The sequence below is a fragment of the Panthera onca genome, chromosome A1, assembly GCF_046562875.1.
Source record: "Panthera onca isolate mPanOnc1 chromosome A1, mPanOnc1 haplotype 2, whole genome shotgun sequence".
NCBI lineage: Eukaryota > Metazoa > Chordata > Mammalia > Carnivora > Felidae > Panthera > Panthera onca.
The window spans coordinates 161,903,496-161,920,720 of record NC_138339.1 but is presented as its reverse complement, the minus strand read 5'-3'; the positions used below and the strand labels follow the sequence as shown (position 1 = coordinate 161,920,720).

At 45.9% G+C, this 17,225-nt stretch overlaps 1 protein-coding gene across 2 annotated transcripts in view; it reads left to right on the top strand.

Moving 5' to 3' along the window:
• Nucleotides 1-17,225, top strand: part of MYO16 (myosin XVI) — a 611,293-nt gene that overhangs the window by 524,321 nt on the left and 69,747 nt on the right. For both annotated transcript variants that reach the window (XM_060636706.3, XM_060636705.3), the window contains exons 29-31: nt 2,711-2,807; nt 8,035-8,281; nt 10,438-10,709. In XM_060636706.3, coding sequence (XP_060492689.3) covers nt 2,711-2,807; nt 8,035-8,281; nt 10,438-10,709 — 616 coding nt within the window. The remainder of the gene's footprint in view (nt 1-2,710; nt 2,808-8,034; nt 8,282-10,437; nt 10,710-17,225) is intronic.

Genomic DNA, 17,225 nt, shown 5'->3' with positions numbered 1-17,225 from the left:
GTGTCTCCCTCTCTCTCTGTCCCTCCCTTGCTCATGCTCTGTCTCTCTCTGTCTCAAAAATAAATAAAAACATTTTTAAAAAATTTAAAAAATATGTTTTCATGAAATTTAGCTAGGGACCTCTGTAAATCTCCCAGTGCATCCTCACTGTTCCTAGGAAAATGTCCAATTTTCCCTGGAAGACTCTTCATGAGGTGGCCACTGTTTACAATGCATGGCCTCTTCCTTTATCACCATAAATGCAGCTGTACCCCAAGATAGTTTTCTGACCCTTGCTGTTCACAGGAAAGGAACAGCTGGTTTTTCTGTCCCACATTCATCTTCTCCCACTATCCCTAGACACCCTGGAGAGTACCTGCCCATCCTTCAGGACTACATGGCTTAGATAACTTGGTTCTCATTGAATCCCACCTAATACCATTCTTGATCACTTCTTCCTCTTTGGTGTCCTTGGGACACAACTCTGTCATTTTTTCTTACTTCTGATCTTCCCCAAAAGCTTCGCTGTGAGCCCCTTGAGACCATCCTCCTTTGCGCCCCCCCCCCAATCTAGCATAAATCTTAAAATAAACCTCCTTTGGTGTTTTGAATGGCTATTAGAAATGTCACTCTAAGAGATCTTTGTCATCCCACCCAACTCCCTTCCTGTCCAGCCGGGGTCTCCTTTTAGTGAAGAGAGTGGAATCCAGTTCTCTTAATTCCATTCCATAGGTCTTTTGCCCATGTTGAACCCCCCCCCCCCACCATAGATTAGTCCCCCCAGTGATCATTACTGACTCCCCCCCCCCCCCCCCCATTGCGTAGTATTGCAGGCTATCAGTCTTTTGGAGTTTCATTCGGGGACCCAGGTTTGCATGAATTTTGCCTTTGCGATGAAGTTTCCCACAATGAGTTGCATACCGCAGTCAGCGCTGAACGGAAAGCTGCCATGCTCCCTCCTTCCCAGTGCCTGTCTCACAGATTTGTTCCGCAGTGCCCACAGACAGTACCAACTGCTTTTCCTCTTGACTGCCAAAATAAGTCAGCAGTTGGGAAGGGGGAAAAAAAAGATGATGAATTATGGAAAATAACTAGGGAGAGAGAATGGCAATACAATGGGGGGGAGGGGGGGAAGTAACAACTCTCTGTAGCTCCCCACCCAGGTGACTGTCTCAGATTTCAACCAACTAAAAGAAAACTAAACAAAGAATAGCACCCAGTCAACCAGAAGCCTCTGAAGCCAGACAGTAGTTGAGAACTTTCCCCATTGATCTGATAACCCCCCTGACCGCCACAATGCAAGATTCAGGCCCCAATCTCTTGCACAACTGCGTGTTTCATTAAGACAACAGATCATGGCGAAGGGGACAGCTAGATGGAAGGATGGGGGGGGGGGGGGGCGGGTGACAACATCTGTTTGGAATAACTCCGTTTCCATATGAAAAGCTTCGCAAACCACCTCTGGCCAAGCGTTCTGGAGACAAGTCTGACCTATAAACCCTTCCAGTACCTAATGGTGTGTGCATACGTGCAAGCCTCGGGTGTCATTGTGATGTATGCTGGGGCTGGAGGGTGTTAGCATTTTAATGTCCCCAGCTCATGCTTGGGAGCACACGTGTTAGTCTTCTCATCGCGCCGGTGTTTGTCTCCAGTGCTGAGAATGTGATTATAAACATATCACAAGGTTTGCCTAAGCGGTGTTTTTGTCTTAATCTAGCAGAAGATCCCCTCCAAGCTTCTGCGGCGTTTCATGTTAGCCCTTACTGGGCTCTTCTGCAATTATTCACGCCTGCTTCCCCTAAGAGGCTGTGGGAATTTACGTCGTGAAGGGATTCCTCACACGTACCGCAATTCTGCGAATTTGTAGAAAACATGCACAACACACAAGAAGATGTCTTTAAAAATGGATGGATGTGGTCGATTGTTCTGTGGTTTTAAAGACTTTTCTCTGATAGCTGCCTTCCTCCATCGCAGCGCATCCAGACCAGCTTGCAGACCGCTAAGACTTTTGTAGAAGCCGACTTGGTGACACGCTTTTTCAAAGCTCTGGCGAGAAGTGTTCGTTGTGTTACTGTTCACACGATCACCTAGAAGATTCTCGCCAATCGATGGCTTTGTGGAGACTTTTGCCTTTGTGCTACATCTCTACAACCGTGGTCATCTACACACCCACTTTATAATCACATAGGGGGTGGTGGAAACAAAGAGTGGCAACAATTCTGTATGTCAGTGTTACAGGGTTTGGGGTTTTTTTGTTTGTTTTTTGGGTTTGTTTTGGTCTTTTTGTTTTATTGTTTTCCTTTTTCATGGACTCAACCTGCTTTGAGTTGAAAAAGGAAAATAATCGTAAAGGGAGGACAAGTCTCTGACTCTGTGATCTGAACGTTCATCGACCATTGACAGGAACGGTCTTCTCTCCTGCTGGAACCGAGGCCAGTGTTTCTCACCGGCACCGCGTGGGGCAGCCGTCCCAACTCCAGTGTGCGGCCATTGGGAAACATTAGCGACCCTGTGTGCACACAGCAAACACACTTATTAGAATAAAACCTTTGGGATTGCGAGTGAATGCAATCGCATTAAAAAAAAAAATTAAGGAAGATGTACTGGCATTAATTTTGTTAGCTTTGTTCCTTCTAATCCTCTCCTGGAAAAATCTCTTGCCTGACTGTTTTCCATCATTATTTTTGGCATCTTCATGCTGTTTAATGTCTCCCTGCTGTTTGTGTTTCAGATGGGAGTCCGAAAAGTGTTTCTAAAATACTGGCACGCCGGCCAGCTCAATGATTTGTGCCTACAGCTGCAGAGGAAAATTATAACCTGCCAAAAAGGTAACAATTACACACTAACCTTTCTGAATGTCTTTGAGTCGTGAGATACAAAATCATTTAGTGCGCCTCGAGTTAAATGTCGGTGGGATCCACACGGTAGCGGGCCCCTTCCGTGACACTGTGGGTGGGCAGTTTCGAGGAGCCGGGCAAACACTCAGGCTCAGGCAGCTCTCTACCAGCACGCACTGCACATACTTTATGTGGTGGTCATTTCATCTGAAATCTTACAGCAAATTTTCACCTCAATCGGAATTTGGAAGAGAGAGTATTCATTTCTTGCAATGTACATGTCCGCCCCCTGGCCAATATTCATGCTTGTTGATCTGTTCAAAAAGCACAGGACAGGAAGATGTACTTTTGAATCCACACTGGGATCCGCCGTGTGGCACTTAGGCGCAGATATGAGGCACAGTCCTAGCTCATTTCCGTCAGCACCACTGGTATATGCTGCTGGAGTTTGGAGGACCAGAACAGACAAATTCACCAAACCACATTTTACATAATTCTACATATGCCTTGGTGAAATCCCTGACACTTAGCTTCCTTTAGGAAGTGACAAGGATATTGGAGTGTTACCTTTGATAGCAGACAGCATCGTTTTAGCTGTAGGGGAGATTCCATGTAGAATTTTGTACCTATAGGGGCGCTTGGGTGGCCTACTGGGTTGAGCGTCCAACTTTTGATCTCGGCCCAGGTCGTGATCTCATGAGTTCGTGAGTTCAAGCTCTGCGCTGACGGTTCAGAGTCTGCTTGGAATTCTGTCTCTCCTGCTCTCTGCCCCCCGCTTGTGCTTGCCCTCTCTCCCTCTCCCTCAAAACAAATAAATAAACTTAATTTTAAAAACTTAAAAGATTTTTTTTTCCTATAAAAAGCCAAGTGACCATTGAAAATGGGTACATTCGAAAAATCTTCACTATGCTTCCCATAAAGCATATGTACTTACTAGATACTAGTTTTTAATTTGCTTAATGATTATATTATACTATATATCATGAATAAATATTTAAAGAAAGGCTGAAGAAGGAGAAATGACATGCTAGCTTTTGGTGGACCTGCTGACATGAGCTTGGGTCCCTGCTATCTTTGGAAATGTCCAGCACAAGCATAACTCAGTCCGAAACTGGTTTTATTCTCTCCGAGCCTCTGTCCATGGAGCCCCTGCTTGAAATCTCCAAGGGGTCCCATCATTTTCTGATGAGAGAAAGCCCTGCCACATGCTGGTGCCCTGAACTATCAGAGTTTGGCAGGTCGAGTCCAAGTAACGTTCGAAGCTCAGAATTCCCTTCCAGGTGAAACCATCCCTCTTGGCCAGCTCAGGCCCCGCAGGTGGGGCGTGGGCATGGCTCTCAGCCTGTCCGTGCAGGTGTGTGTGGACCCTTGGGGCTGACGACAGAGAGGGAGGAGTGAGGGGACGGGGCTGCTCTTCTGTCTGAACGGCACCTGTGCGGTCCGGCACAGGGTCTCTCTGGAAGGGCTGCAGGCGTTGAAAGGCTGTTGGAGCCCAGGGGAGCACCTCAGCACTCCTGTGCACTGCCTCCCTGAGAAGTGACATGAGCTCCCCTTGGGACAGTCACTTGTAATTCTCCCTTAGCCCCAGCCACCACAGACAGTGCTTTAAAACAAGCCTCTCTAGAGGACTCCAAGCAGGCATCTCTTTCTTGACAAGCAGGCTGGTGCTTGAGAAACACAGGCTGGGACCCCGACAGGTACGTCCCCTCCCAGCAGAGCCATCAGGCAGTCAGTGCCTGCCAGCACCCACCTCAGGCCCACGGCCCCCGTGTCCTCCAAACCGCAGGGTCGAGTGGCTGGTTCTCTGCGTGGTCTCCCGAAGCCACTTTCACCAGCCTGGAGGTCAGCCGGGCGGTGTGGGGAGCCCCAGCTGACGGAGGCAGACCCTCCCCCCAGCTCTGGACAAGTCTGGCTCCTCTCTGGGTTATGACAGTCTGGTCATCCTTCATCTGTGTAGGGAAAGGCTGGGGCCCCAGGCCAGTGAGCCCCACATGGCCACCTGCCGGGCGATCTGAGCCCCTGCCGCATCAGCATCACCTGCGAGCCGGTTAGAAATGCAGAGGCTCGGGCCCCCACCACCTCAAGAATCGGAATCTGCATTTGCAGCCTCAGCTAGAACCGGGCTGGGGAGGTCCCATGGACCAGACCAGTGCCCTAACACCTGAGCTGTGGAGCCAATGGAGGTCCCTATGCTGGCATGTTATTCGTCCATAGAGCAGGGTCTCAGATTCTCCTGGAAAGTTTCCTACATCACAATTAGAAGAACACGCATCTTCCTCCATCAGGGATGCTCACTAGAAAGGTCTCTTGTATTTAACGGCAAAGATTAAGCTGACCCCCCTGACCCAAAACTGAAGAAACAAGCAGAAATCTAGACACTCCTTCACCTTTAGGGATCAAAATTGAGACAGGTCTTTAAAAAAAATGGCACCAAGATAAAAACTGTAATTCCAGATTACATAAATGAAATAATGGATATAAAAGCAGCTTTAAAATTACAGGCTCTTAAATGCAAAGCATTAATTATTGATTTTTACTTTTACATCTCTTGGAACAGCCCCTTCCATACTTTTTGCTAGTGTGAAATTTACTCGAAATGTATGTAATTTGGAGTTATTTCCAGTTTTTCAAGCGTTCTCATTTTTCTTTTGTAAATGTTGCGGGGGGGGGGGGCGTTGGGGAGAAAGCTGTAACGTTAATCATTTTAATATTAAATTATTCCTCATGGAAGCTTCTTTTGGACCCTCTGTGTTCCTTCTGTCCTGGAGGAAAGCTGTCTGTGAGGATCTCCATGCTGTTAAGTGTATAAAAGCAGTCTTTTAAATTGTCAGCAAGAGGACCAATATTGATTTGTGGCAAATTCATTTTTCCTAGTTGCCTCTTATTAAAGACACCAATTTTGAGCAACTGTTATATCATGTTTAAAGGGTTTTTAAAGGCCGCCAGTATGAAGTGTGAGAACATGGTGTCCCCCGGAGGCAGAGTGATAGTCCCCCGGTGAATGTGCGTGCAGAGAATAGTGCTGCTGTTCCCTGGGGCAGAAGAAGTCTAGCCGAGCCACATTAATTCTTCCCTTTATTCCACAAGATTAAACATCTGGAATATACCCTCACCTTCACCCTTCCAAAGTCAATGTCTCAAATTGTTTTAATGGAACAGGAATGAGCGAGCAAACTGACCAGTTTGAATTCTTATCCTTCTCTCTCTCAACGTGCCCGTCGCGTGGTTAACACTTGTGCATTTTATAATCCTGAAAGTCTGATAGTACCTTTTATGGCTTAATATTTTTCCCCTTTAGATTAGTTCAGCATGACTGTTTTGCACTTAATACAACTGCATTCCAGAGTAGGTAAACATTTAGTATTGCCATTTGGGGGAGAAAAAAAAAGCCTTAAGCATTTTACTTTTCTTTAATGTTTATTTATTTTTGAGAGAAAGAGACAGAGTGCAAGCAGGGGAGAAGCAGAGAGAGTGGGAGACACGGAATCAGAAGCAGGCTCCAGGCTCTGAACTGTCGGCACAGAGCCCGATGCAGGGCTCAAACTCACAGACTGTGAGATCATGACCTAAGCTGAAGTCAGACGCTTAACCGACTGAGCCACCCAGGAGCCCTACCTTAAGCACTTTGGATGTCTGATCATTATTTGCCTCTGCAGCTATAATTGTGGAAAGTCGTGTCCAGCTTTCCTTCCACCTTCTAATCAAGTAAAGGCATCAAAATGAGTATCATAAAAAACCCGCACATTTATTCTTCTATGGCCAGGGAATATTTTAAAACACTTCGTGTTTTATGGCCTTCCCCGCTCCCGACATGCACTATAAAGAAAAATAAAGCATCTTTGTTACATACATTGGTTTTCCCTTGAAATTATAGATCTTAGAATTCAAGCAGCTCCTTCTAACTGTAGAAACTTAGAATTGGAAGGGACAGCGTCCTAAGGTCACAAGGCCCACACGGGAATCCCTGCACCTGTCCACAGCATCCAGGGGAAGGGGTCATCTAAATCCTCCCAAGCACACGGGCTCCCTCTCTCACGAGATGCCCTTCTCCATTTACACCCTGTGCCCATTGCTAGAACGCACCTTCTCACATGAATCACAAACATGTTTTGCTATGACTCCTCCGTTGGGGCTCTGCTCTCTGGAGAGCTAAGGCAGCGTCTGTATGGTCAAAGGGAGAGGAGTGAGTTTGTCATGTAAGCACGGAGAGCTGAATCCTGGCTCTCCCGTTCATTGGTCGTGTTTACCCAGAGAAGTTTTCTTGACTTCACTAAGCTCTTTCTTTGGGTGCAAAATGGACCTGATGGCGTATTAATTATCACCAGGGTTTGACATTTGATGATGGAAGGTCTAACACATGAAAAGTACCTTTAAAATGGTGGGCATGACTACCTTTATTTGCAAGTCTTACCATTAGTTAGTGACAGGCTAACGATTTCAAAGTATGTTCACCCACTTATTCCTCCCGGTTCTCACACATTTTTCTAGCTCCATATCCCCGGAAAGCAGAAAGGACATCCTAAATTTCTACACAATATCTTTCCAGAGTCTTAAATACAGACTCTGCATTTAAGTGAGAGAGGGAGCCTGTGTGCTTGGGAGGATTTAGATGACCCCTTCCCCTGGGTGCTATGGACAGGTGCAGGGATTCCCGTGTGGGCCCTGTGACCTTAGGATGCTGTCCCTTCCAATCCTAAGTTTCTATGGTTAGAAGGAGCTGCTTGAATTCTAAGATCTATAATTTCAAGGGAAAACCAATGTCTTAAATGCAGTGTTAGCTTTTCTAGGAGTTTAATCACGGCCTGGTTAACACATCACGTGATATGTCAGAAGACTACTTCCATAAGCCTCAGACATTTCTGACATAATGGTCCTAAAATGGTCCAGTTGGAGCCCCACTGCAGAATTCTCTGGGGTTTGAACCTACTTTCTGCCCTCTGACTTTAATCCAGTCCATCACATCCAGCCTGTGTTAGGGAAAGAAGTGTGGACGTGTCAGGACTCGAGTTAAGGAATTTGCGTCTAGTGTTATCATTGCTGGGTTTCGATATCTTTTCAAATACGAGATTAGAATGTTTTGTGAACTCTTATTCTGAGTCAAACGGGTCTTATTTTATAGCTGCTCAAACATAAATGTGTTGTGACTTTTGTTTGTTGCATGTCTGGGGTTTCACTTCTGCTCCTCTGGCTGACCCCTGATTGTGTTATTTTATGGAAGTTATAAGAGGATTTCTAGCACGCCAGCACTTGCTTCAGAAAAGGAGCATCAGACAGCGAGAGGTCACGTCCATCAACAGCTTCCTGCAGATCACAGAGGACATGGGGTTGAAGACCTACGATGCCCTGGTCATTCAGAACGCTTCCGACATTGCACGTGAAAATGACCGGCTCCGGAACGAAATGAAGGCTACTCACCATCAAGAGAAGGCGGAAGCCAGAAACAAGCCAGAGGAAGGAGCCAAAAGGTAAAGGCAGATAGAATGCAACTTTAATTACCTTTGTAATTGATCCGTGGAGCCAAGAAAATTCCGATAGCCCTTAATGCAAAGTTCAGTCAAACATGACAGCGGTTATGGGAAGAAGAGTGGATACATGCACAGTTTGCTATCTGAAACCTCCTCACGATCTAAAAGGGTCCCCTCTTGTGGTTTCTTTTCTTGCAATAGGTGCTATATGTGTTAGTTTTGCCAGAGGAAATAATCACCGCTTCCCCTATGATGCTTGTATCACTTACCATCTCAAGGCCAAAGTTTCAAGGCAGCTAACATTTCTGTCTTAGCAAAAATATATAACTTGGTGCTTGACATCTTCATATAAGTCCATTTTTTTAAATTTCTTTTTAACATTTATTCATTTTTGAGAGGCAGAGAGAAACACAGTGTGAGTGGGGGAGGGGCAGAGAGAGAAGGAGACACAGAATCCGAAGCAGGTTCCAGGCCCTGAGCTGTCAGCACAGAGCCTGATGCAGGGCTTGAACTCGTGGACTTCAAGACTGTGAGATCATGACCTGAGCTGAAGTCGGACGCTTAACCGACTGAGCCACCCAGGTGCCCCTATACAAATCTTATGTATATAAGGGTGACTCGTAGAAACTTCTGGAAATCTGACCCCCCAAATGGGCATAATGGTATATTCTGTTTTCTGAAAGCAGAAAAGTAGTGAAATCAATGGTTGTATGTATTATATTGCCCTTAGTAATCTGTCACATTTTCTTCGCCAATACGGAAGGTTTGGGGGAAAGCTTTTGATTTTAAAGTTCACTTCGGATGCTGAGCTCGAAATAGAAATGTGGAGGCAACCTGGTCCTCCTCCAGTTTGTCACTCTTGCCTGTCTGTGAATGACGAGGACACCCGTGGCCCTCAGTCGCCCTCCCTGGGAGGGCAGGGACCTGGGTCCTAACTCGCCGTCGGGCAGATGTTTGTTTTTCCGCAGGAACTTGGCGCTATCTGGTTGTTTCCCATTGAAAACGACTCCCCTTCGTCTTCAATGCCTATGTCAAATGATTTTTTATTAAAGATGAAATGGTGATGTGTCTCTCGCTAATTAGCTTCAAATATCTCAGTGATTAAATACTGAAAAAAATTCCCTTTGTACGGAAAACTGTAATTAAACATTACAGGGAAAACAAATTATTCACTGAGTGCCACGCTTTCATCTTCAGCTAGTTCATTTTCTACATGGGTGTCTGGCTCTGCCTTGTGGTAGATCCCAGCCCGGCTGGTGCTCTGCCACACAAAGATATAATTACAAGAACAAATGCTCGGAGACTCCTTGTAAAATGAATGCATTGACATCTCACTAGTACATGATTACATTGACATGTGAAGCCAGAAGGAATTTTTTTTTTTTTTTAGACCGGATAACTATTCATTTTATCTGACTCCCAGAATAATATTTATTATTTTCACGGCAGGCACTAAACCGCCACCCCAATTTCCCAATTTGATTACGTGTTCATTTGCCTGATGTAAAATTAAGGGAAGAAGGAATGTTTTTCTATTTAGTTACTGGATCCCAGCGGCGGTTCGCTTGGCATTGGACAACCAGATGAAGTAACAGAACAAAAATAATAATTCTGCGCATAATGAAATGATTTGTTCACGGAGTTTACATGAGGGGAGAAGAAGGAAGGGGAGAGAGGGCGCGCGAGAGGAATGTAAACTTTTGACAGTTTTAAGTCAAGTATCTGCTCTTTGCCAACGGGCAATGATGAACTCCTTGCATTTGATGCATCAGTAACTCTCTATTAAGATGGATATTATCATCCCCGAAATTATCATTCAGATTGAAATTCTGGTTTTCTGACTTGCTTAATAATCAGAGTGTGAAAAATTCATTCAGGGAGTGCCTGATAGAAAACGGGGCGCTCCTTCAGAAGGGTTGCGTTTGTGTGAGATTTTGAAAAAGTCACCGTGATGCATCTCCCCCGTGCTCATTCATCATAGAGCTGGGGCCAGAAGGCTGGGCCGCTCTCTCTGGATGCCGGGTTAACCAGAGTGCTACCCATGAATCCTCCGGCCGCGGTGTGATTGTGTCTGCTTGAGCGGGTTCATTGTTACCATCTGAATAATGCATCTGGGCCCCTCTGGTGGGGTGCTGTTTGTGTGTTGTTCCCCCAAGAGCTGAAGACAAGGGTGGACCCAGGCATTTCCAGTACACCTCCATCCCGGTACCCATGGCGGTGGATGGCCTGATCCAGTCTCTGGCCGGCCCATCCACCCGGTCTCCTTCCCTGCACTCGGTGTCCAGCCTGGATGACAGCAGTGGCCTCCCGTCGCCGCGGAAACAGCCTCCACCCAAGCCAAAGAGGGACCCCACCACACGGCTGAGCGCCTCCTACGAGGCCGTGAGCGCCTGCCTATGGGCAGCGGCAAGGGAGTCGGCCAGTGAAGGTCAGTGGAGAAGAGGAGGGGAGTGCCTGTTTGGGGCCCCGATGTTCTGCCTTCCGGTGTCTGAGTGCCCACAGCAGTATCATTGCCCTAATATATTTTTAATAGAAATCCGTCCAGCTGTTGGCTTGCCAGCAGCTTCTTCATCATTAAATATAAATAATATGTATTCAGTTCTCTAAGCGTCTTAGGGAAAAGCCACTTAGATATCATTTCCTTACTTCCCGGCCCCACGTCAGCATCCTCGACGTCGGGGCTCTGACCGGAGTGTCTGTCCTAGTCTGCGTAGATGTTCGCTGACCACAATCCTCAAAAAATGCATCAGGCTTCCCTATGACCACAATCTAATCAAAAATTAAGTCTGTTTTATCATGTGGAAAGTGAAACATTCAGGCAGAGGAGAATCCCACCATGGCAGAATTCAGTAGGCAGAACTTGGGGGGTCTAGCTGAGGGAAGTTTCTACGTTGGTGGCCTAGAAATATTTATGCAAAGAAAGGAGGAAGTCACGGTCTTTTCTCAGTGCAATCTCTCGTCGACTAGTTCCTGGGCTTTGTATTGCCTGATGATTAATTTCTACAGTAGTGAAGCATCGAGGCAGCACCCCTTGACAGAACAGGCACTAATTCCACAGAGTTTATGTATCACCTACCAAAAGTTAGGCCTGTCGTAGGCCCATGGGGGTAGGTAATAAAGGAAACAAACAATTATCTTTCCTTGTGGGGTTTACGTTCTAGCATGGGAAGACACATGCTCAGCGCAATAAACAAGTAAATAGATAAAGTCTGTTAGCAGATCACTGCTGCCGAGAAAAATAAACAGGGTAAGGGGTGATAGTGCCGGGGTGGGGTGGGGTGTGAGATTCTGCATGAAATAGTGAGTTAGATTTCACTAAGAAGTATCACCTGAACACAGATGGATCACAATTCCTTCTGTTAACAAATGAGCCCAGGATTCAAAGGCACAGCAAAACCACACGCTCATGTGTGGGAGCAGGTGGGTGATGCCATGGTGGGAAGACCGTGGGTCGGCGGCCACGAGCAATGAGAAGGCCCCAGTTATCTTCCCAGATGCCTTTTTTTTTTTTTTGGTCGCTTTAAGAAAGAATAGATCTTTAAGAGAATTTTTATTAAAGCCTAATCCCATTACTATTGTACTGTATGAGTCATGCCATGATCCTACGTAGGCGTCAGCGATGTGGGAGAAATTCCTAAGTCTGGGGAGAGGAGTGCAGGTGTGTTTCTCGTGTCCGTGCGGCAAGAACAGCCACAAAAGGTGAAAGTAGCGCTCCAGAGGGCCTCGGGAGGTCAGGCTTCGGTGGATGCAGATGTGAGCGCAGACACGGTGTTAGAACAGGAGGTGAAGGGCCACTGGCCTCTGATGTAGCCCACGGGCTGGAAGTGGCCGTAGACTGAGCACATCATGAATGCATTCCCTGGAAAAGGGGAACACATCCCGTTTCCGTCCTTACTTGGGGACCTCTGCGCGGGATTTACAGGGTGGAGCTGAAACAGGTGTGGTGAGATGAGAAGAAGGATCCCTTTGGCTTTATTGGAAGAGGAAGATTAGCACCCAACAAGCTAACACTAACAAGACAAGGAGAAAGGGAAATAGACTAGGATAGCATCAGAAGTTCGAAGCAACATGAAACGAGGTTGAACGCTGCCATGTATGTGAGACGGCTCCCTGCCCAGATTCCAACACCGCACACAGGTTCTGTGACTCTGAGTAAGTCAGCTGCAGAGTAGTCTGTAACCTCTAGAAAGTTCTGTGTGTGCACATTACAAACCACTGCTCTGCGCTTCAGGGTCTGGAGTCGTCAGGTGCCCACTAGGCACATCGCCATGAAGGGTGAGGAAATGTTGGGGATGGAGTAAAAAAATGTCTATTAAAAAATGGTTACTCAAGAACCATAGGAGAGAAAAATATATAAAAAAGAAGATGACAGAATAAAAGATTAATGAAGAGGAAAGAGAAAGGCCACACAGTCAGCCTCTGAAATTCCTACTACTGTGGGAGTCACCAGGCTCTTAAGTCTCACTTAAGAGATGGCAGGATTTTTATGTAAAACATAAGTCCTTGGATCCCAATTCCAGCGGGCATGTGATTAAGGCACTTGTCAGGGTCTCCCCCGCTGATCACATCCCCATGAACTGGCATTTTGGAGGCCACCCCCTAAAGCAGTGTTTTGATGGCTATCACATTATTTGTCCCCTCTTACAAGATTCTTAATGTGGACTTTACGACCGCCGCTCATCTCCTGCGGTTGAAGATGAACTCCTTTCATTGAACCTCCTGATTGGATTGGCCAGGTGTGCCGGCTGGTTTTTGTAGGATCAGGAGTCGGGGGCCAGTGCGGGGCCCAGGCACCTGGGTCTCCAGTCCGTAACTGCAATGGTGGCCACACCCTCCAGAGATAAACCTGCCTGGCACAGGGGTTCTGGCCCCGTTTATGCATTTGTGACAGGAGCTGGAGGGGGCCAGTCCAGACGCCTCTAGCTCTTTGTGGCTCTTTCCATTTAAATTCAGTGAAATTTCAAACTCAGTTCCTCAGTCATGAGTCACACTGCAAGGGTGTGGATTCTCCCATCATCACAGAAACTTCTGTCAGACAGCATTGATTCCACGCGCCTCGTGTGTGTACCATGAGGACAACGCTGGGTTCTTTGGCACCTAGTAATATGTCACAAAATCATCTTTCTGCAGAAGACAGGAAGGAACTCGGATTGCTATATAAAACGCTCTGTGAACCTTGGTTTCACAAGAAAAGGACCACAACTGGTCATGTTCTTACCCGAGTCATTCCTTTTGGCCTACCAAAAACTCAATGAGTCAGCTCAGAGGGTCCTTTGGTAAAGGGGAACTGCTGGAAAATGAGAGCCAAGAATCTTAGAGAAACCAATGATCAGGTTACATTCAAGCTTGTGCCCAGGCCTGTTCTTATTAACACATGCCTCTCCTATAGGTTTGCCCCCAGTCACCACAGCCAGTATACAGGGAGGCACTGGAGAAGGCTCACTCTTTTCACCACCTTTGTGCCTGGAAAGCATGAAGCAGTTTGATAAGCCAGAAAATGTTGACACCTGTGCACAAGCTATTAGCAAGCTCGAGCCAACTATTTGCAAGTCTAGTTGACCTTGAAACAACGCAGTTTGGAGCTGCGTGGGTCCACTTATGCGTGGAATCTTTTTCCATACAGTACAATCCTGAAAATGTATTTTCTCTTCCTTCTGATTTTCTCACTAACGTTTTTTTTTTTCACTTTTCTTTTAAGTAGTCGTAATAGAGAAAAATTTTATTAGCTTACTTTAGGTGAAGGAAAACCATTAGGCTGAATTCTCAGATTATTTTATAACAAGAGGACAAGATTAACATTGGTATAAAATTCAAACTGCTTAGTAATGTTTCCTTTTCGCTAGCTTGCTTTATTGTAAGACTACAGTACGCCTAAGACATTTGCAAAATATGTGTTAGTCGAATGTTTATGTTATCGGTAAGGCGGCTGCAACAGTATGCTATTTAGGAGTAAAGTTTAGGGACAGTCAAAAGTTATATGCAGATTTTCAACTGCATGGGGGGTGGGGGGTGAGGGGGTGTGGTAGTCCTACCTGCCTGCATTGTTCAACTGTGCTATTTTTTAAAAGCCTGGGGTTGTTCTTTGCAAACAGTAACTAGGAAGGAAAACAGCAGCCCATTCCTTAGAAATAATACCTTGAGGAATCCATAATTTTTAAAAGCAAATCCTGCCTAACTCCATTCTCAACAAGGCAACTTATATGCATAGATATAAGAGTTCATCTTTGACTTAACTTGGAAGTAACATTTTATCAATTTTCTTTTTTCACTATCTTGTTTACATCTTTATTCTAGAATAGCCCTTGGCACACAGTAGGCACTGAATACGTACTCAGTGAACAATTTGATTCTTATCGATAAATCAAAATGAGCACAATTTGGCCAGGTTCAAATTTTACCCTTGGGATTTGTTGAATTGGGACTGTCAGTGTATTTTTCACAGAAGCCCCTTGATTCTGTTTTGCTGTTCCATGAAATTTGACAGAAATCAGGTCTTCCGTGAACGCCATCCTGAGAATATGTCACTGGATATAGAAGAACGGGATTGCGGATTTCACAACTTATGGACACATTTGTCCATTCAACACATAGTAATTCAGTATGTTCCATGATCTGGCTCCCCCAGAGGGCCACAGAGACCAGTGGGGGAGATAAGTGGACAAACAGATTATGAGATAGAGTAACAGCAAAAACAGCAGATGGTGTGGAGCGCGAAGCAAGGGGGCTGACCCTTGCTGGAGAGTGGGGAGGGGTCGGGAAGGACATTAAGTGACATTACGCATGTGGGGTGCAGTCCAATGGGTAAGATGGGTTAACGGCAAAGGTTACGGACTCCTCCCACTGAAAAAAAATGTTATAACAAGGTCACAATATATCACGGCTCAGGGGAGGCCCCGTTTGTTTTTGTTTTTTGTTTTTCCTTTTTCCAATTTGTAGCTGGTTGTAAATTGATGCTACATTCACTCATGTATGCAGCTAGTCTGGACATCTTTTATGTCTGAGGTCCCGAACTAAGCATTAAGTTTCCTCTGACACTAGGCAAAATCATACTGGAAGGATTGGAATACACACACACAGAGGCAAATATTTTCTTGATGAACAAGCTTCTCGTTCATTTTTTCTCATAGATTAAATATGTAGGTCCCTGGCTTTCAGTGAGAATAGAGCCAAATAACTTGTGTCCTGAGCAAAATGGCAACTTCAAAGCCACCGACATGCCTTAGCAAACCCTCAAAGGGCAAGTATTCTAAAAACATTCTTATCTCCTAACGGAACCTAAAAATGACATAAGTCCCTAGATTACTGTACAGTAGCTCAGATAAGAGTCAAGTTTGAGAATGCAGGGTTTAACACTTAAGCTACTGTTAGGACACCAGGACTTGCCCTTAGAGGTGTCCTTTGACCGTGAAATATTACTCCCTGACCGCATCTTGATGGAGTCACAGGTGTTTTCTCCATAAATCTTATGACTAAACAATTGTTAAGAAAATTCTTTTTTTAAACAAAATTCTTAACAGAAATTCACTTTTCATAACCCTTACATCCATATTTGCAAACAAACTATTAGCAAGCATTTGTGTGAACACACGCACACACACACACACACACACACACACAGCCATAAAATCAAATGAGACTTTAATACTCCAACTGTGGATTTCTAATTTTAGTTTATGAAGACCAAAGCTTTCCAGGTCTCACCCCCAAAGAATTGAATTCAGTAGTTATGGGGTGGGGCGGGCAAATGCGTTGTCTGCATTCTCAGTAAAGCACCCCAGGTCGTCTGGTGCTGCCGAAGCCCAGCCCACGCTCCACGGAAGCCGGCCAGTCACTCGTGGTTAATTTCCAGTTGTGTAGCAAGTAAGAAGACGATGACCATAGAATCTGGCCCTTACTCAGTGTCTATTAGGTGCTGGGCATTATTCTAAGCATCTTCAATCTTTACAGCTACCCCGTGGAGTGGTGCCATCACTGTGACCCTTTTGTGGTTGAGAACATTGAGTCGGGGAGCGGTGGTAATATAATCTGTCCCTTGTCACACATCCATGCTCTGGACCCAGGCAGTGGGGCCTTGGAGGCCAGCCTTTCTATTGCCTCCAAATAAGCCATGCTACTTCTATTTATAACAGTTTAATACAAAAACAAAATGAAACAAAAAAAAAACCAAAATTCTATCTGCATCAAAAGCAAACCTTGAGAGAATGTATCAGTTACCTGTTGTTGTTTAACAGCTCATCCAAAACATAGGGATTTAGATACAATGCAGTCATTTAATGCTAGTACTTGGATTGTGGGTGTTCACTGGGCTCCTCTGGGTGGTTCTCAGTCAAGGTCCCTTGTGAAGCTTGCAGGCCATGGCTGGTGGCTGGAATCACCCGAAAGCCGGTCACTTGCACTCCGCCGTGCCTCCGCCGTGTTAAGGACTAGGACTCCTTGGGCATCTCTGTCTCGAGATGGTCTCTCCACGTGGTGTGTGCAGCATGACGGCTTTGGGGTACCTGGATGTCATATGTAGAGAATCAGTGTGGCAAAGGCTCATAGGCTCCAGGAAGAGAGCGCCAGGCAGCCCCTGTGGCTGTGCATCTCGTGTTCACCAGCTTCCACCTGTCAGGCGGTCCCAAGGGTGCATCTGGGTTGAAGAAGGAGAAACAGACTCCGAGTCTTAATAGGACTAGAAACACTATTGTGGCCAATTTGGGGGAAATTCAGTTCCATTCCACCCACTGGACAAAACAATTCACACCCTTCCCGCATCTGAAATACACTCACTCCTCCTCCAAACTCCCCAAAGCCTCATCCCCTCACCCCTACCAGGGCCAGACCCAAAGTCCCCACCTCATCCATCTCTGCCAGACCCTGGTGTCCCAGGCTCAGGCACAGCTGCTTAGCCAGGCAGCTCTTCCAGGATGCCCCCTTCTATCTGAAGACAGGTTCTCTATTCCTT